General features: G+C 36.2%; 1 protein-coding gene across 21 annotated transcripts in view; it reads left to right on the top strand.

The window, feature by feature from the left end:
- Nucleotides 1-21,447, top strand: part of MSR1 (macrophage scavenger receptor 1) — a 681,840-nt gene that overhangs the window by 608,278 nt on the left and 52,115 nt on the right. For 20 of the 21 annotated variants that reach the window (XM_081521514.1, XM_081521505.1, XM_081521507.1 and 17 more), the window contains 4 exons: nt 5,807-5,913; nt 7,012-7,125; nt 14,318-14,727; nt 20,311-20,497. In XM_081521514.1, coding sequence (XP_081377640.1) covers nt 5,811-5,913; nt 7,012-7,125; nt 14,318-14,727; nt 20,311-20,497 — 814 coding nt within the window. In that variant the 5' untranslated portion in view covers nt 5,807-5,810. Of the gene's footprint in view, nt 1-4,893; nt 5,020-5,806; nt 5,914-7,011; nt 7,126-14,317; nt 14,728-20,310; nt 20,498-21,447 lie in introns of all 21 variants that reach the window. The other variant, XM_081521515.1, reaches the window with a different exon arrangement.

Below are 21,447 nucleotides of genomic sequence, written 5' to 3'. Positions count from 1 at the left end.
TCATCATTACCATCTTTCTAAATTTCATATATATGCATTAATATACTGTATTGGTATTTTCCTTTCTGACTTACTTCACTCTGTATAATAGGGAACAGTTTCATCCACCTCATTAGAACAGATTCAAATGCATTCTTTTTAATAGTTGAGTAATATTCCATTGTGTATATGTACCACAGCTTTCTTATCCATTTGTCTGCTGATGGACATCTAGGTTGCTTCCATGTCCTAGCTATTGTAAACAGTGCTGCAATGAACATTGGGGTACATGTGTCTCTCTCAATTCTGGTTTCCTCAGTGTGTATGCCCAGCAGTGGGATTGCTGGGTCCTATGGCAGTTCTATTTCCAATTTTTTAAGGAATCTCCACACTGTTCTCCATAGTGGCTGTACTAGTTTGCATTCCCACCAACAGTGTAAGAGGGTTCCCTTTTCTCCACACCCTCTCCAACAAACACTTATTGTTTGTAGACTTCTTGATAGCAGCCGTTCTGACCGGCATGAGATGGTACCTGATTGTGGTTTTCATGTGCATTTCTCTGATAATGAGTGATGTTGAGCATCTTTTCATGTGTTTTTTAGCCATCTGTATATCTTCTTTGGAGAAATGTGTGTTTAGTTCTTTGGCCCATTTTTTGATTGGGTCATTTATTTTTCTGGAATTGAGCTGCAAGAGCTGCTTATATATTTTTGAGATTAATTCTTTGTCAGTTGCTTTATTTGCTATTATTTTCTCCCATTCTGAAGGCTGTCTTTTCACCTTGCTTATAGTTTTCTTCGTTGTGCAAAAACTTTTAAGTTTAATTAGGTCCCATTTGTTTATTTTTGCTTTTATTTCCAATATTCTGGGAAGTGGGCATAGAGGATCCTGCTGTGATTTATGTCAGAGAGTGTTTTGCCTACGTTTTCCTCTAGGAGTTTTATAATTTCTGGTCTTACGTTTAGATCTTTAATCCATTTTGAGTTTATTTTTGTGTATGGTGTTAGAAAGTGTTCTAGTTTCATTCTTTTACAACCACTGTGGTTGACCAGTTTTCCCAGCACCACTTGTTAAAGAGATTATCTTTTCTCCATTGTATATTCTTGCCTCCTTTATCAGAGATAAGGTGTCCATAGGTGTGTGGCTTTATCTCTGGGCTTTCTATTTTGTTCCATTGATCTATATTTCTGTCTTTGTGCCAGTACCATACTGTCTTGATGACTGTGGCTTTGTAGTATAGTCTGAAGTCAGGTTGGTTCCTCCAGTTCCATTCTTCATTCTCAAGATTGCTTTGGCTATTTGAGGTTTTTTTGTATTTCCATACAAATTGTGAAATTATTTGTTCTAGTTCTCTGAAAAATACCATTGGTAGCTTGATAGGGATTGCATTGAATCTATAGATTGCTTTGGGTAGTGTACTCATTTTCACTATGTTCATTCTTCTGATCCATGAACATGGTATATTTCTCCATCTATTTGTGTCATCTGATTTCTTTCATCAGTGTTTTATAGTTTTCTATTATATAGGTCTTTTGTTTCTTTAGATAGATCTATTCCTAAGTATTTTATTCTTTTCATTTCAATGGTGGATGGAATTGTTTCCTTAATTTCTCTTTCTGTTTTTTCATTGTTAGTATATAGGAATGCAAGGGATTTCTGTGTGTTGATTTTATATCCTGCAACTTTACTATATTCATTGATTAGCTCTAGTAATTTTCTGGTGTGTCTTTAGGGTTTTCTATGTAGAGGGTCTTGTTATCTGCAAACAGTGTGAGTTTTACGTCTTCTTTTCCAATCTGGATTCCTTTTGTTTCTTTTTCTTCTCTGATTGCTGTGGCTAATACTTCCAAAACTATGTTGAATAGTAGTGGTGAGAGTGGGTACCCTTGTCTTGTTCCTGACTTTAGGGAGAATGCTTTCAATTTTTTACCATTGAGGATAATGTTTGCTGTGGGTTTATCATATATGGCTTTTATTATGTTGAGGTATGTTCCGTCTACGCCTGCTTTCTGGAGGGTTTTTATCATAAATGGATGTTGAATTTTGTCAAAGGCTTTCTTTGCCTCTATTGAGATAATCATATGGTTTTTATCTTTCAATTTGTTAATGTGGTGCATCACACTGATTGATTTGCAAATATTGAAGAATCCTCGCATCCCTGGGATGAAGCCCACTTGGTCATGATGTCAATCTGACTTACTTTTGAAGAGGACCATTCTAGAAGCTGTGTGGAAAATAAAATGGAAGGATTAACATGAAGCTGGGAGACCTATGAAAAAGTGAAAGTGAAAGTCACTCAGTCGTGTCTGACTCTCTGCGACCCCATGAACTATACAGTTCGTGCAATTCTCCAAGCCAGGATACTGGAGTGGGTAGCCTTTCCCTTCTCCAGGGGATCTTCCCAACCCAGGCATCAAACTGAGGTCTCCCACATTGTAGGCAGATTCTTTACCAGTTGAGCCACCAGGGAAGCCCAAGAATACTGGATCTTCCCAACCCGGGAATTGAACTGGAGTCTCCTGCATTGCAGGTGGATTCGTTACCAACTGAGCTTTCAGGGAAGCTGGAGAGACCTATTGGGAGCTATTAAATTAGCCCAGGACTGTAATAACAAACAGATGATATAAATGGGTGGCATGCCAACATCAGAAACCCTGAAAGAAGAAAAGTTAGGTTGATGTGGAAAGTACCCTATTGTAGCTAGCTGTATTATATATATATATATATATATATATATATATTATATATATATATATATATATAATCCTGAGACATGAAATCTGAGCTGGGTAGGACAAATTTGGAGACTGAGAACAAAAGAAAGTAGTAATATAAAATGCCAGCAATCTTATGGCAGCATCATCTATGATTAATTTCATCTTTTTTTTCAATGCAAAAAACTATATTTCATGATTAACCAACTCTTGTTATAAACCACTCCAGAGAACAAACGAACTCATGGTTCACCAGAGTAACCAGAGGGGATTATTTTTCATTCACCACTCCACTCAACAGACTTTAGTGTTCATCTCACTTTCAGCTCTCTGTACCTCTGTAGTCCACATATGGTCATTTAGTCTAACCCACTTGTAGACATTTATTAGAGGGTTTTCTTTTTCAAAGATTTTAAATCTACCCAAAGAAATCATAGTTCGAAATCCAGTAATCTAAAAGATGTATATTATCATCTAAAGCCCATAAAAGATAGATCAAAGTGTAGAGGCCTAAAGAAAACCAAAACTGAACTTAGTCTGTGTAGTAGTGCGCAAATATTCAACAAGTATATACTAAGTGTAGTCTATACTCCAGATTGCTTTAGGCTCTGGCTATATAATATTGAACAAAACTAGACATGGTCCCACCTCTTCTGTAGCTCACAGTCTAGTGAGATTTATCAGATGTAAAATTTTGCAAAAATATTTTTTACAAAGATATTCCCATCTAGAAGACTGAGTAATATAAGGATGTTTCCTTGTATGTAAGTGCAAATGGAGTCATAATATCTCAGCTATTGAGATCAGAACCAGAGTCAAACACATTGAGAAGGGACCTGTGAGCAGACTGACAGGAAAATATTTCTAGGTGCAGAGCTGCTGCTGCTGCTGCTGCTAAGTCGCTTCAGTCGTGTCCGACTCTGTGTGACCCCATAGACGGCAGCCCACCAGGCTCTGCCGTCCCTGGGATTCTCCAGGCAAGAACACTGGAGTGGGTTGCCATTTCCTTCCCCAATGCATGAAAGTAAAAGTGAAAGGGAAGTCGCTCAGTCTTAGCGACCCTATGGACTGCAGCCTACCAGGCTCCTCTGTCCAGTGCATAGCAGGGGTACCTAAATGTCTACTCGGCTGTCGAGTTGTTAAGACTTTGGGCTTCCAATGCAGGGAATGTAGGTTTGTACCCAAGTCAGAGAGCTAAGATCCTGCATGCCATAGGATGCAGCAAAAAAAAAAAAAAAGTAGTCTTTGTGAGCCCATCCTTTATAAACTGAGTTCAAATGTTAAAAGCTATGCCAGAGTCCCAATGCTTTGAACTGTAGTTTTAAAAAGAATTTAGCTGTTTCATTGTCATCTCATTTTTGAAAGTTATCTTTTTGATTTGTTTCCCATGGCAAGTAAAAAAACTGTCATCCAAATCAAATAATAGAGTGAATTAAAAAGGGGGGAAATGGCAGGAGAGTCTGGGTCTGAATTAATCAGTTTGGTTTCCTATAATAGTCACTGTTCCCGATAATTGTTTATTTAGTTTCACCTCTGCCTAAGAAAAGGGGATGTCATTATAACTTCCCCCTCTACCAGCTTCCTCCACAGTGACCGAAGCATTTAAAGAATACACTCCTTGGTTAGATCGACCGGACTTACAAAACACTAAAACCGATTCACAAAATGATGTATGTACAAACTGCAAAATAAAATAACTCCTTGGAAATATTTTTTAAAAAATATATTGACAGGAGTTGCCACATCCTTATTTTCAGTACCTCTTCCCGAAGCAGGATGAACATTTGCATATGAATGATTGTCCATTTTCTGGAGGAGATAAGAGTTCAGTGTCCTGAAGCTGCCAGGGCATGCAGTTGCAACGTCAGCTGTGCTAAATGCATAACTCAGCATTAGAGAAAATAAATAATGATCAGAAGATGTTGGCTTTATGCTAAACTTATCAATCAAATGAACTGAACTGTTTCCAAGAAAAAGTCATACAATTTCTTTTGATAAATGTTCTTAAAGTTGTGGTTCTTAGACTGGCAGCAGCAGCATCACTAGAAAACTTGTCTGAATTGCAGATTGTTGCTGTTGTTTAGTCTCTAAGTCGTGTCCAACTCTTCTGCGAGCCCATGGACTTTAACCCGCCAGGCTCCTCTGTCCATGGGATTTCCCAGGCAGGAATACTAGAGTGCATTACCATTTCCTTCTCCAGGAGATCTTCCCTGATTGGGGATTGAACCCCATGTCTCTTGCCTTGTCAGGCAGATTCTTTACCCCTAAACCACCAGGAAAGCCTGCAAGTTGTTGATCCCTACCCTAAATACCAGAAATTTTGCAGGTAGGGATCATCAGTCTGTTTTAAAGTAAGCCTTTTAAATGATTCTGATGCATCTTAAAGAGACATAGATATAGATTGGGTCATAAAACATGTGTGTATGCTCAGTCATGTCCAGCTCTTTGCAATCGTATTTTAAAAGGTACAAGCACATATTTGAGGTGCTTTCAATGTATATAGTGAGGGAAGCCTTGAAAGGAAAATATATAAGAAATTTTTTTAAAAAAAGGAAAAGAAGGGAGAGGAAAGGAAAATAAAAACTAAGTTTTTCCTGTGGCTCCTTATCTTGTTTTCTGTTTCTAAAGGGATAAACAGATGCCTTGGGAGAAGAAAATTTGGCTCATAAAGCCAAAAGATGATAAAAGATCACAGGAAATATTTGTTTCAAATTTTCGGCTACTACTTGTTTTAAGGGAAATTCTTTTTCACTTTTTAGCTAAACAGTTGTTTTCTGCCAGTTGGGAATTTTTCCTTTTTTTTTTTAGCTAAAGAGAGCAAAGTTACCTCTCACTCTAAAAAAAAAAAACACATATCTACAATCACGGGTGTACATTTGTACATGGGAAAATTCATGAGTGGGTTCCATGTAAGTCTGTCTTTTAATGTTAAAGTGAAAATTCATGGGTAGTTATAATATGTTGGTATATATGACAGAGGTGTAAATTCAATTAATTATACTTGTTCCCTGGCTAAAATTGGATTTTAACTGTAAATTTCGATGTGAAACATGATGCCAAAGGGCCCTAGCAATTCTGTGTGTAATTAACATGTTTTTCCATGTGTTTGGTAGAAGTATGGCACAGTGGGATGACTTTCCTGATCAGCAGGAGGACACTGACAGCTGTACAGAGTCTGTGAGGTTCGATGCTCGCTCAGTGACAGCTTTGCTTCCTCCCAGTAAGTGGAATAAGGGAGGGTGCTCCTTGGAGTTAGTGAGACTGTGTAAAATTATGGTCATGAGACTTACTCTATCTGCCTGGTTGGATCTCAATCTTAGTCACCTGACAGATGGAATATCCCATCTTGTTTGTATTGTGGCTGCTCCTTCTCTTTTTTCCTTCATTTTTCTCCTTTTCCTTATTTTGTAATTTTCTTTACCTAATTTTTTCCTCCTTTTTCTGTTCAATTCCTCATAGAACATTATTGAACAGTATCTAAAATTTCATTTCAATTTGCAACCTGAAAACAAAATTTCCTTCTTTTTTGCTAAACAACAAAAGCAATGGCCATAGGAAGGAATGTTTTAATGGATGTTTATTCACTTAACCAGAGAAACATCTTCTGCCAGTAAGATTCCCTCTATATCGAGTTAACTTTTCTACAGGTGGCATCTCAGCATATGAATTGCTGGTTCACATAAAGAAATAATACTAAAATATTAGTATATTCTGAAATATCCAGAGGATGGGCTTTACTGATCCATTCCAAAGTTTAATTAAAATGTGAATTTTGTTATTTCTTTTTTTCCAACTTGTATTCAAATCATAAGAGGCATCCAAATACAAAACTATTTAGGTAGAATGAGAAAAGAAAATTTGCATAGTTATCATCAAAAGTAATGTTTTTATCTCACTTAAAAGCTGAAAAAAAATATAATTATTAATATATAGTTGCTTGAGGAACTTTATTTTCATCCAGAAAGTTCACATTCCCATGTGAAACAGAAGAATAAAATATATGTTTGCATGTGTGTTGGTATGGTATCAGTATTAAAATTTACCAATGAATGCATCCAATGAGACAAGTACAGAGAAGATAGTAACTTTGTCCTGGATGTTTAGTTAGTGGATAAATCAAATGTCCACAGCGATTTCTGTATTGACTTCTCCTTTTGACTGTCCTTTTACTTTCGGCTGAATAAATGAGAACCTATTTCTTGGTTCCTTTTTTATTCCAGTAGGTTTGATACTAACCGTATAATTGGAGATTTTAAAAAGTTTCAATTAAGTAAGATGAGTAAGTTCTCTAACAGAAGGTTGGACTTTTGTTTTTTAGATCCTAAAAATGGCCCAACTCTTCAAGAGAAGATGAAGTCTTATAAAGCTGCACTGATCACCCTTTATCTCATTGTGTTTGTAGTTCTCGTGCCCATCATTGGCATAGTGGCAGGTACAGTACTCTAGTTCTGAAACTCAGCAACTCATCTTGTAAATTATTTACTGCAGAAGCAGAAAGAAGCATTCAGTCTTTGGTATATGGCAAATTTGTAAGAATTTGAACTTCAGATCAAAAAGTGTTCCTCAAATTTATTTCATGAAAAAAACAGTTTCTGCAAAGTTATTGCATAAAAAAACTTTAAAAAGTAGCATAGAAAATGGAACTTTAAGATAAAAATATGAATATGTAAAGGTAAGGTGGAAAGAATTGACCATTTCAGCAGTGTTATCATCTGAAGTCCTATGAAGTTCTAATGATGCATCATAAATTTCATGGTAAGCATTCTAGTTGCAAATGTGAAGATATAAATATGATTGTTTCTATTAGCGATGCCTAAAATATAAAAACAAGCCAGTTGTTCTGGAAAAATACTTTCATTCCTAGTATTGAGAGCAGAAAGAAATATCCCTACAAGTCTTCAGAGGAAACCTCAGAAACTAATGACCTATCCCTCAGCAATATTTGTCCTTTATATGGTCACATATTTCATGAGGGTTTTATTTAAAACCTCTCTAAATATAAACTGATAGCATCCTTTCAAACAAACAAACAAAAAATAGAACACTTTGCTTGGGTCCTACATGATGTTTTTCAGATATATATTTGTTTTGAAGAGTTTGGCTTAAATTGGGGATACATTTAAAGAGTTTATACAGGGGTGAATAGCTTGCATGTAACTCAAGCAAATTTATAAACATTATTTTCCTCAGGACCATTTTTGAGGGATTTGATTGACATTTGAATTTATTTGCCTTGTAGTTCCCTTTTTCTCTGGGAGTGACAAAATGTCTAGACATATTCTTGAACAAGAGATAGGCTGGGAGGAAGGTGTGTTTTTATGTGCATACTAATCAGCTTAACAAGGAAATGCTCCTAATATAAGGCCATACCTCCTCTGTCAAAAGGATATTCCAAGACAGAACCAAAATTTTACCAAGGAAGAAATGATAATGAAAGCTACAATGACTGTAATATTTTGGTAACATTTTTGAGCATTTACTATGTTCATACCCTGTGCTATACATTTTCCACAGATTATCTTAAGATACCTTACAGTTGCCCTTGGACAGACATATGCTTACCCTCATCATCCACAAAAGAAAACTGTTCAGTGATGGAATTGAAGTTCCTACCATGACTCTTGGCTCCTATCCTTTGTGGTCAACCATCTCCCAGTACAATCAAGTGTTTAGAACAAAATATGATTAGCCACTAAAAAATAGACTTGTTGTAACTTTAGCCAGGAAAATATTTTCCATGTGTAAAAGTCAAATACTATTTTGGACTTCAAAAACAAAAGCCAGCAACAACCAATCAACCAATCAAACCAACCACAGCCATTTAAATAAAAGAACCTGGTGTGTCTGTCATTAAACAACAACTTCCTGATAAACTGGGTTATCTATGTGTTGTTTATGTATATGCTTATCAGTAGTTTGAAGTGCTTAACTGAAAGATGCCTCACTGTTTGGGATCATTAGCTATCAACCAGTTAGAATTTGCATAATTTCATCACTTTTATGGGGCTTCCCTGGTGGTTCAGCTGGTAAAGTATCCAGCTGTAATGAAGGAGACCTTGGTTTGATTCCTGGGTTGGAAATATCCATTAGAGAAGGAATAGGCTACCTACTCAAGTATTCTTGGGCTTCCCTGGTGGCTCAGCAGGTAAAGAATCTGCCTGCAGTGTGGAAGGCCTGGGTTCAATCCTGGGGTTGGGAAGATCCTCTGGAGAAGGGAATGACTACCCACTCCAGTTTTCTGGCCTAGAGAATTCCATGGATTGTATATAGTCCATGGGGCCACAAAGAGTTGGACACGACTGAGTGACTCACTTTCATTGCTTTTATGTAAACTATGGCCTGCAGAACCAGCTTCGGGAAATGCAACTTCTTTCTGCTCGGCCCATGCACAATGTGAACTGAAGTTTGAAAATATCAGGGTTCTAACCAGCTTCAAAATCGGTGGGCTATTAGAAAATGCTACCAAGTCAACACAGTTGTTCTAGGGTTGACAATGATTGACCTGAAATAGTTTTGTTTCCTTAAACTATAGCATGTAGTATTAAGACTGACAAAATCTAAAAGTATTCAAATCTTGCAAGTTCACATTTGCACCCCAATTCACCAGAATTTAGATCTGGGTTTATCATACTTGAATAATAAACAGACTATCCATTTACAGCTGTAAGTTGTAGCTCAGAACTTTTCCAAAAGAAAGCTAAAATGCAATACATTAACTCTATATAATAAAAAAAATTTCAAATGTAGACAAAATATATCCCTGGAATGATAGAAATTATTCTGTTTTGGCAAATATAAATCAGTAGATGAAATAAAATTTTGGGCATGAAAACTAAAGTGTCTTATGTACTGAAAAATATTTCTTAATTATAGTCTTCTCCACAAACTACCTTTTTTCCAAGAAGCTACTACATTTCTATTACAGTATAACAACATATAATAATGTCTCTGAAGAATAAGATAAGGTTAAGCCTAAGGTTAGTGTATATAAATTGCTAACAAACTGAAGATCCTTGAGCTCAAAATAATACAAATTTTTGGTAGAAGAAAGTATTGCCAACATGGAAGAGTATATGTGATCTGTAAGGTCAAATATAACTCTCTCCCTATTGTACAAGTCATAAAATTTGTCTCCTTTCAAATGTAAGATAGAAAAGTCACAAAATGCCATCTCTCTGATGATAAAGAAATGAACATTTGAAAATATGAACTCTAGCATTCCATACCTAGATTTATGATACTCGTATTTGTATCATCTGTATCATAGTTAAATGGTTTTAAAGAAAGTAAGGATTAAAGTACATTTCATTCAAGATTTGGGAAAACAAGCAATATTGCATTTTTAAATCTATAAGCAAAGAATAGCCTTTATTATCAGCTCATGTTGAACTTGGTATTGAAGAAAAATCTTTGGTCACATGACATTTTATCAAATCAGGTCTTCCCTTTCTATACTATGAAGAGGTTTTGCTTTATCCATATGAAATAAAAAGCATTTCTAGTGAAAGTAAAACTTATATGGTTAAGTAATTAAGTCAATATGCCTATTAAATTAAAGTACAAATACTATCTTTCTCATGGAGCACCCAACTTCCTCCCAATTTTTTATATTACATAATATTAACTCCCCCTTGTATCAGTATTGGGCATGCAGATATTTAATCAAAATATTAATAATAATTAGAAAATGAAAAGTATCAAATGTGCATTATGTGCCAGGGAAAGAACTGAGCACTTTACATATATCAGCTCATTTAATTATTTAAACACTGACTAGTAGGAAAACTCAACAGTGGCCACAGGACTGGAAAAGGTCAGTTTTTGTTCCAATCCCAAAGAAAGGCAATGCCAAAGAATGCTCAAACTACCGCACAATTGCACTCATCTCACACGCTAGCAAAGTAATGCTCAAAATTCTCCAAGCCAGGCTTCAACAATACGTGAACCGTGAACTTCAGATGTTCAAGCTGGTTTTAGAAAAGGCAGAGGAACCAAAGATCAAATTGCCAATATCCGCTGGATCATCGAAAAAGCAAGAGAGTTCCAGAAAAACATCTATTTCTGCTTTATTGACTATGCCAAAGCCTTTGACTGTGTGGATCACAATAAACTGTGGAAAATTCTGAAAGAGATGGGAATACCAGACCATCTGACCTGTCTCTTGAGAAACCTGTATGCAGGTCAGGAAGCAACAGTTAGAACTGGGCATGGAACAACAGACTGGTTCCAAATAGGAAAAGGAGTCCGTCAAGGCTGTATATTGTCACCCTGCTTATTTAACTTATATGCAGAGTACATCATGAGAAACGCTGGGCTGGAAGAAACACAAGCTGGAATCAAGATTGCCGGGAGAAATATCGATAACCTCAGATATGCAGATGACACCACCCTTATGGCAGAAAGTGAAGAAGAACTAAAGAGCCTCTTGATGAAGGTGAAGGAGGAGAGTGAAAAAGTTGGCTTAAAGCTCAACGTTCAGAAAACTAAGATCATGGCATCTGGTCCCATCACTCCATGGGAAATAGATGGGGAAACAGTGGAAACAGTGTCAGACTTTACTTTTTTGGGCTCCAGAATCACTGCTGATGGTGACTGCAGCCATGAAATTAAAAGACGCTTACTCCTTGGAAGGAAGGTTATGGCCAACCTAGATAGCATGTTTAAAAGCAGAGACATTATTTTGCCAACAAAAGTCCATCTAGTCAAGGCTATGGTTTTTCCAGTGGTCATGTATGGATGTGAGAGTTGGACAGTGAAGAAAGCTGAGCGCCACAGAATTGATGCTTTTGAACTGTGGTGTTGGAGAAGACTCTTGAGAGTCCCTTGGACTGCAAGGAGATCCAATCAATCCATCCTAAAGGAGATCAATCCTGGGTGTTCATTGGAAGGTCTGATGTTGAAGCTGAAGCTCCAATACTTTGGCCACCTCATGCGAAGGGTTGACTCATTGGAAAAGACCCTAATGCTGGGTAGGATTGGGGGCGGGAGGAGAAGGAGACGACAGAGGATGAGATGGTTGGATGGCATCACCGACTTGATGAACATGGGTTTGGGTAGACTCCGGGAGTTGGTGATGGACAGAGGCCTGGCATGCTGCAGTTCATGGGGTCGCAGAGAGTCGGACATGACTGAGCGACTGAACTGAACTGAACTGAGTAGTATCCCATTTATAAGTCAGTGAAATGATAGCCTGATTAATTTGCGCAAGGGCACAGTTTACGAAAGAAAGAGCAAGAATGGCTAATCCAGGCAGTTCTCATCTGGAGCCTGTATTATTAACTGCTACCTGAAAAAGCAGTAATCATCATAAAATAAAAATTTTAAGGGCTAACTTAGAGATAATTTTGCAAATATTGTTAGTTTAGGTTTCTGATTGTTAAAGTCAAATTCCATTCCCAGTCAGTTTTCTATTCCCAGAGTTGCTTGAGCAGTTCTTTATATACAGTAGGTACTCAATAAATAAATCATGGAACTGGAAAATGCATAAATGAAGCCGTCAATCCAAAACTTGCTCTCTCGCTTAATTTAATAAATGTTACGAGATACAACTAAGGAATATACTATTTTGTCCAAATTATTGATAAAATAATGTGCACTCAATATGGCCTCTGTCTGTTGTGGATTGTATCAAAACGTAGTCACATATTTTATTAATTCAAATAAGCTAATTTTAAAGAGAATATAACTAGGAATATATAATATGTTTTTTTAATTGTGATTTAATTGAATATGTAGTTTAATGCTTAATAAGAGCTACAATGACAGCTATCATCAAACACCTTTCTTAAGTGATGGTGGTGAAGACTCTGTAACTAAGATAATAACTTTCAAAGATAAGGCATTTTAATTTGAGTAGTTTTCATATGTGCCATCTGTGTGCTACTGGATTTACATGCCTTATCTCATTCATTCTCAGCACCACTGTAAGATAGTTACTACTTTTAGGTCTTTGGGGAAGCCTAATTAAGGAGAAGAAAATAACTTGCTCAGAGTAACCTAGCTAGTAACTAAGGAGTGGGACTAGATTCCAGAATTGGGTAACTTGTTCCTATGTAAACACCAAGCTCTCATTTGTATAACAGGTACCCTGAGCTCAGGGTGGAATTCAGGACTTTTCATGTATTACCTCAGTTAAGTCTCAAAAACCTGTAAAGCTAATAACTATTGCCATATCACTTTAAAGAAAATTGACAGGTCAGTTATTGCTGTTTATATAGATATACCTTTAAAACATATGAAATTACTCTTTACTGTTCAATAATAGTCAAATATGGAAAGTCTTAAGTATTCAAATTAATATGGATAAGAGACTGATATATACGTAGATAAAAGGTATAAATCATATAGATATATATATAGAGAGAGATGAAACAATAAAATCTTAACCATCATTAACTAGGAATAAAATGGTGCTTAACATTTTCTTCATTGTGTACAATTATGTATTATTTTATCTGCAAAAGTAATATTTATACTTTTCATTTTTGAAACTGTAAACATATTGCTCTAGATCCTTTCAGAAGGATAATTAGCTTGTTTAGAGAACATATGCCCATTTGGAAATATATATCCGCAGCTCCCTATGCCCCAAACACCATTTAGTAGAATTTTTTTATTCAGGAAATAATTGCTCATAAGATGGTTCATCGAAGTGTTGAATATATTAGTAGAAATAGAAGCAAACTGAATATAGGGGCTTTGTTAAATTTGGTAGAACCACATATAGAATATAGTGTAGTTATTCAAATTATTTTTGTAAAACAGTATTAAATGATATGCCAGGGTCTTTATGATAGAATACTAGTTGAAAGCTAGTTTCCAGATTGTATATAAGCTCTTGATTGTATAATAATAATATGATAGTGGAATCAGAAATCTGATACGCATATAGTAAAATGTTAGCACTTAAGTCTGCACCATGAGATTAATGGTAAATTATTTTCATTACTCAGATTTTCTAAATTTTCCTCTACAAATATGTATTTTATAATAAGTAAAGGGGAGTCTTGAAAGAACAGTATCTTTTAAAGTTAAAAAACTTTTTTATCCAATTTCCTGCTCTACCAACAATAAATTAGATCTGCAGAAACTGAAAGTGATAACTCTCTGGTAGCTTAGTGATAGCAGAAAGATGAGCCAACAATTTATTCATACAATGGAAAACACTAATATTTCTACTTTTACTACATATTGTTTTTGTCACATCATCATTTATCTTCATAATAGCTAACATATTCAACATGTTTACTTCAGACACTGTGTTAAGCATTATCTCATCTTATCCTAACAGCACACCTGAGGACCAGGATACAGTGTACTTCATATTCTGTAACATTTACTCTTGCTCTCATAGCCAAATGCAACGACCCAGAAGAGTCATCTAAGCAGCAAGTCAGAAAGAATGACTTAAACGTGGAATAAATTCTAATGTAAAATGGGAAAAGGAGACTGTTTCCCTCTCAGCCCTCTGCCTACCTTGGTTCATACTTTGTATATTTAAAATAAACATCTGGTTTAGGATAGCATTCAGAATGTTAGAATGGGATGAAGTGATGTGGAATGGAACGGTGGATGCATTTAAGGATACAGGCCATGACTCTGTTTATTTTTACTTAAATATGCAGCTCAGCTCCTGAAACGAGAAATGAAGAATTGCACAGTTGGTTCAGTTAATGCAGATATATCTCCAAGTCTGGAAGGCAAAGGAAATGGCAGTGAAGATGAAACGAGATTTCAAGAAGTTGTGATGGAACGCATGAGCAACATGGAAAAGAGAATCCAGTATCTTTCAGATAATGAAGCCAATCTCCTAGATTCTAAGAATTTCCAAAATTTCAGCATAACAACTGATCAAAGATTTAATGATGTTCTTTTCCAGCTAAATTCCTTACTTTCCTCCATCCAGGGACATGAGAATATCATAGGTGATATCTCCAAGTCATTAGTAGGTCTGAACACCACATTACTTGATTTGCAGCTCAGTATTGAAACACTGAATGGCAGAGTCCAAGAGAATGCATTTAAACAACAAGAGGTAAGAGTTTTTGTACTGGAAAGTCATATGCTTTGAGTGAATCCATCTGTAACCTATCTCCTTAGATAGTCCAGGGCAGAGAAAAAGTTGCAAAACCTGTTTTAACGTCATTCTGCTTACCCTGATTTCTCTTGCAGTCTCACCAGAAAGTTCCAAGTGGATTTACCTACTGCCTCTTCCAAATTCCCAGCCGAAGGGGGAGTTTGTTCGTTTTTCATCAAATATAGACTCTCTTAGCATGTTTTAATTTTATAAATACTTTCAGAATGCCTCTTGAGATTCCCTAAACCAATTACAATTAGTAGATTATCTCAGCATATTTGGACAGATAGACACAGTTTTTGCAAATTTTAAAAGAAACCCAGAATTTCTCCATCATGAAAAGAATGAAAACCTTATTTACATGGGTAAATTGTAAAATCTAAATTTTAAAATAGTTTGTCACTCCCAAGAAGTATTGCTAAATTTTTATGTGTAGAGATAACTGTAAGTAAAGAATTAGAGTTTGAATAATGCATCAGCATCTTGTTACCATCACAGGATCAAACACAAGAGAGCAAGACATCTAGACCACTTGCCAGCCAAAGTTTTTTTGTAAAGGCCCAGATGTAACTCTTAGGCTTTGGGAACCACATGGTCTCTTTTGCAACTTCTCAATTCTACCACTAAAGCAGTCCTAGACAGTAGGTAGACAAATGAGTGAAAATGTGATCCAATAAGTCTTTCTTTACAAAAATAGACTATGACCCATGGATCATAATTTTTCTCAGCTTTGGTCTAAATTACTCTGTGGCCAACCCTCTGGGTTACTTTGTATTGAAGAGAAAGAAATTAAGAAGCAAGTTGTTTAGTTCAGAATTGGATTATTTTTTGTTGTTAGGTAATTATAATTGTTCCATTTGTGAAAAAAATAAGCTCATGGGTAAAACTTTATTACTTGTGTGAAAAAATTAATCTTCATATTACATGGTATCTAAGCCCTGAGATCATAATGTGAAATGTGTAAAATTTCCACCATTAGAACAGTAAGGCTGCCATCTTTGTAGTATATTTTACTTGAATACACCACATCTTAATTAATGAGGTTGTTTTCTATATAGATACAGTGTTATGCAGTCTTGATTTTTTAAAATGGATGTCCCTTATAGAGAGCAAAGAGAAGCCTCTAAAGTTTTAACATCATGTGAAAACCAACTAAATTATTGACTAGAGAATAGACTAACAACAAACTGTGGAAAATTCTTAAAGACATGTGAACACCAGACCATCTTACGTGCCTCCTGAGAAATCTGTATGCAGGTCAAGAGCCAACAGTTAGAACTTGACATGGAACAATGGACTGGTTCAAAATTGAGAACAGAGTACATCAATGCTGTATATTGTCACCCTGCTTATTTAACTTATATGCAGAGTACATCATGAGAAACGCTGGGCTGGATGAAGCACAAGCTGAAATCAAGATTGCCGGAAGAAATACCAATAACCACAAAATATACAGATAACACCAGCCTTATGGCAGAAAGCTAAGAGGAACTAAAGAGCCTCTTGATGAAAATGAAAGAGGAGAGTGAAAATGTTGGCTTAAAACTCAACATTCAGAAAACTAAGATCATGGCATCTGGTCCCATCACTTCATGGGAAGTAGATGGGGAAACAGTGGAAACAGTGTCAGACTTTATTTTGGGGGGCTCCAAAATCACTGCTGTTGGTGATTACAGCCATGAAATTAAAAGACACTTACTCCTTGGAAGGAAGGTTATGGCCAACCTAGACAGCATATTAAAAAGCAGAGACATTACTTTGCCAACAAAGGTCCATCTAGTCAAAGCTATGGTTTTTCCAGTAATCATGTATGGATGTGAGAGTAGAACCATAAAGAAAGCTGAGAACTGAAGAATTGATGCTTTTGAACTGTGGTGTTGGAGAAGACTCTTGAGAGTCCCTTGGACTGCAAGGAGATCCAACCAGTCCATCCTAAAGGAAATCAGTCCTGTATATTCACTGGAAGGACTGAAGCTGAAGCTCCAATACTTTGGCCACCTGATGCGAAGAGCCGACTCATTGAAAAAGACTCTGATGCTGGGACAGATTGAAGGCAGGAGGAGAAGGGGACAACAGAGGATGAGATGATTGGATGGCATCACTCAATCGGGAGTTGGTGATAGACAGGGAAGCCTGGCGTGCTGCAGTTCATGGGGTCACAAGTAGTCGGATATGACTGAGCAGCTGAACTAAACTGAAGATCAGAGGGGCAGTGAGGCAGGGTGAGAAGAAAAAGAAGACGGACACAATGAAAGAATAAGAATTTACTTGATATTGGTAATGCTCCCAAGTCCTCAGAGATTATGGATTATCTATGAACTGGCTCAGGTGGTAAAGAATCCACCTGCAAAGCAGGAGACCTGGTTTTGATCCCTGGGTTGGGAATATCCCCTGGAGAAGGGAACAATTACCCATTCCAGTATTCTAGTCTGGAGAATTCAGTCCATGGGATCACAAAGAGTGAGACACGACTGAGCAACTTCCATTTTCATCACTTTCATGAACTCACATAAATGAAGAGTTAAAACCAAATTGGAAACCATTTGGAAGATAGTAGAAGTGCTGAACATGTTTGAAGTGATACATGTGTGTGTGCTTAGTTGCTCAGTCATGTCTGGCTCTTTGTGACCCCATGGAATGTAGCCCTCCAGGCTCCTCTGTCCATGGGGATTCTCCAGGCAAGAATACTGGAGTAGGTCGCCATGCCCTTCTCCAGGGGATCTTCCCAACCCAGGGATTGAACCCAGGTCTCCCACATTGCAGGCAGATTCTTTATCATCTGAGCCACCAGGAAGCCTAGAAATGATATGTAATAGAAACAGTCGGAATCTGGTAATAATCGATCATTGAATTGGAATAGATTGCACTTTCGTTTTGGAAGCGGTCCCAGCATTAGAGATGGTGGTACAAGGGAAAGGAGGAACTTGTAAGGTTAATTTTTGTAAAGCTGTTTTTTGTAAGACAGTAGTCGTTTGTAGAGATTTGAAATCTAGGTCAGTGCTAGTGTGTGTGTATGTGTGTGCGCGTGCATGCGTGCTTGCTCACTGAAAATAGTATTTACAATCTTGTTCCTATCGCTTAAAACAACTGGATTCATCTTTGAATCTTTAGCCCAATGTAGGAATAAGTAAATTTAAAAAATGCCTCAATCAGTAATTGTTTGAATAAAAGGCTTATAAGTAATAACAGCATAATGTTTATCAAGGACAGACCAGGTATTAATTTGAAAGAAAGAAGAATATTGGCTAAATAAAAGAGAGAGGTGGGATTTATCATCTCTGTTTTACATAGAAAGGATTGTAAGAATGCAAAATTAAATGCTTGTTTCTAGCAGAGCCGCTGGTGGTAGATGGACAGTGTATGGGGTTACTGTATAGGAGCAGTCCCCAGCCTTTTTGGCTCCAGGGACGATTTCGTGGAAAACAATTTTCCCTCGGATGGGAGGTGGTGGGAATTGGTTTCAGGATGATCCTTTTATTGTGCACTTTACTTTTACTTTTATTGTACACTTTATTTCTATTATTATTCCATCAGTTCCACCTCAGATCATCAGGCATTAGATCCTGTTAGCTGGGGAACCCTGCTATACAGGACTTGTAAAGATATATCAAATGAACTTTCTCTCCTCCCAATAAAACCTCTTTCAAGTTAAGTGTGGTTAATATGAACACTGGATAGAGTTTTCAAAGAAGGGGAAAAAAGGCAGCATCAGCTTTAGGTATGAAAAACATGGGTGACTCCCGGAGCAAAATCACCAACTAGTCCCTTGACCTTTTCTCTGGGGATATCAGGAACTACCTGACAGCTGGAGCAATCTGCAGCCACATCAATGATGTCGAGCATATTTATCATGTTCTTATGCTCTACAAAACATCATGTTCATTATTTCATGTATATATGTACCATATTGTGCAGAAAAGGCTAAATAGGGAGGGAGGCAGCAGAGGGTAGAGACATCCTAATCTTGAACAAGATTTTGGATAGGGGAAGGCACAGTCAGAGTGGTAAAAACTGACGTCTGTTTGAGTGCAGTGCTCTTGTACAGGCAGATCTGGGTATACTTGCATTTCTTTCCAAAGGTTTTAGTTGACACTTTTGACCCTCTCACTTAAACTTGTCCAGTCCAGTCAAGGGAGGTGAAATTTTATTTTCATACCTGGATTAAGGAACAGTACACCACTGATTTATTTCTTTGTGCAACTGGGAAATGAGAATCTTATCAGCAATTAAACATGGAAGTCATTAGAAAAGTATAAATCATACCCTGAAGACAAAGGACACAAGATAAGTAGAACAGAGAAATAGAAAATGCTACCAAGATAGATGAGAAAGTTAGGTACCCTGGAAAGAGAAAGCCTAGCTCCCAAAGGAAAACCCAGGAAATGACTTTAAAGGAAAGGTAATAAAAAAATATATTGTCAAAAACTTTACAACTGGATACTTAACCTCATCACAATTTGAAAAGAAAATTGAACAAGATTTTATGTCTACTCTTACTCTGAAAAATTAAATGCATTGATGATACCCAGGGTTTGAGTGCAAAAAGTAGGCATTCAGGTACATTAAGTAAGACTTTTTTTTTAAATGGTCCTGTGTATTTACAGGGTGGTATGGCAGTGGTGAACAAAAATTTTTATATTTAGTCCCTTTGATCAGATCTACTTCCAGGAAACTGTGTTATAAAAGTGCTTGTAGAAATATGTAGATATGTATAAAATTGTGTTCATTGCAGCATTATTTATGTGCAGCTCAAAACTCTTTATTAGTGGGAATCAAATTATGAAATGCACAATATAATTCTACTAAATTATAGCAAATAAAGCAGTTTCTAAATATTTTAATAGGTAAATATTCTTAATATATCATTGAGTGAAAAGTAAAGTCATAACCCAGAGCATGATGCCGTCTCTCGTGTTCGTGGTCTTCAGACATGAGTGCATGTGTGTAAATGCCCACAATCTGTATGTGCATTTGACAACATGAAATAATAAAATCTCAAATACAGAAGCAAAAAACCTGAACATAAGATATTGTTAATATGCCAGTTGAGATTTTATCAAATCTGAAAAGCTATCCTTAATGTTCATTACCCCTGAGAATTATGACATTAAGCTTTGCTATTGCTGTAAAACAATTAAATATACAAATCTATTGAGTTTATAGAACTGGAATTACTCAAGTACAGTATAAAGAGTTTAACTTCAGATAAATTTAAAACCATATGACAAGTTTTAAATTTTAGTTTTAGCGTTTTGACATGTAGATATTTAGGAATAGAAGCATGTCTTAGATATATATATATTTAACCTTTTTTTTTTTCTGGCAGAGTGTAGAAATAAGCCATTCAGTTAAAAGAGGAAATGCTTCAAAACCAAAGAATTAGTGTTTTAAAGTTATTCTCTAATTTCCATATTCTTATTCCATAATATTATTGTAATATTATCCATTTTTTAAAAATCTGACTTGTAGGGCTTCTTAAACTTATACGTTTGATAATTGTGTGTGTGACAGAAATTGCGGATGTTGGCTTGTGTTTCACAGGAGGTGCGTAAATTAGAGGAGCGGGTGTACAATGCATCAGCAGAAATTAAGTCTCTAGATGAAAAACAAGTGCATTTGGAACAGGAAATAAAAGGAGAAGTGAAACTGTTGAATAATATCACTAATGATCTGAGGCTGAAGGATTGGGAACATTCTCAGACATTGAAAAATATCACTTTATTCCAAGGTAAAATATTTTCTCATTCATCCAGAAAATGATATACTAAGATGTACTGATACATATAGAAATTTGGTATTGGAAATTCTATAGTTTTCAAATGGTTTTGGAGCATATATTTATTACAAATATCCAGAGGAAGGAGTCGTGAGATCTTTTGGGATCATGGGACGAGGTACCATGATCTTAGTTTTTTTAATATTGAGTTATTAAAGAAGTGGTGAAATCTCTTAATCTTAGAGGCTAAGAATCCACAGCTAGTCTGAGTCCTTTGTTTCTTGTCTTACACTGTATAGTTTTTCCTGAAATGTCTGACTTGGTTTAGGGACCTAATCACTGAATCAATGTCTTTGCATATGCACTCTTTTTTTCAAAATTCCATCCTAGAGTACTGTAGATTTGCTTCCCTTCAATTTGCTCAGCAAAATTCAAGCTGTAAATTTGAGTCTTTCTGGCCTACTTTCCTGCTCTGTTGTCACTGTGCAGAGATGAATGAACTGTAGCCATGTTCACAGTTGTGGGGTTAAAACCCTTTTGTTGGGAAGAAGTACTTGCTGCAGGAATAGGAGATGTGTGGATTCCCATTGATATAGAACCATGACATCGCTTGTAGATACCTAAATATATGTTTCCAACATTAAGCTATAGCTTAGGAGAACTGCTAGTTGTTACTACAGCTATTTAATGCCCAGTGGTATGTAATTTACATGATGATTATATTTTTAAAAAAGCAAAGAGGCAAAAAAATACACAACACAAATAGAAAATATAAATGTTACTGGTTACTCTCTTAAGATGATAGAATTATGAATTATATTTTCCTCATTTTGTCTAGGCTTTCACCTTTCCTATAATATGTAGAGTTATTATTGTAATGAAAATGCAATAAAACATTACAGCCCAGCGGTGTTTATGAAGGGAAATGGAAAGTGTGCCATTGAAATGGAAAATGTGCCAGG

Source organism: Giraffa tippelskirchi, chromosome 8 (genome assembly GCF_054371585.1).
Source record: "Giraffa tippelskirchi isolate mGirTip1 chromosome 8, T2T-mGirTip1v1.2.pri, whole genome shotgun sequence".
In the NCBI taxonomy this organism is placed as follows: Eukaryota; Metazoa; Chordata; class Mammalia; order Artiodactyla; family Giraffidae; genus Giraffa; species Giraffa tippelskirchi.
Note: the sequence above shows the minus strand (reverse complement) of the source record. Positions and strands in the feature narration are given on the sequence as shown.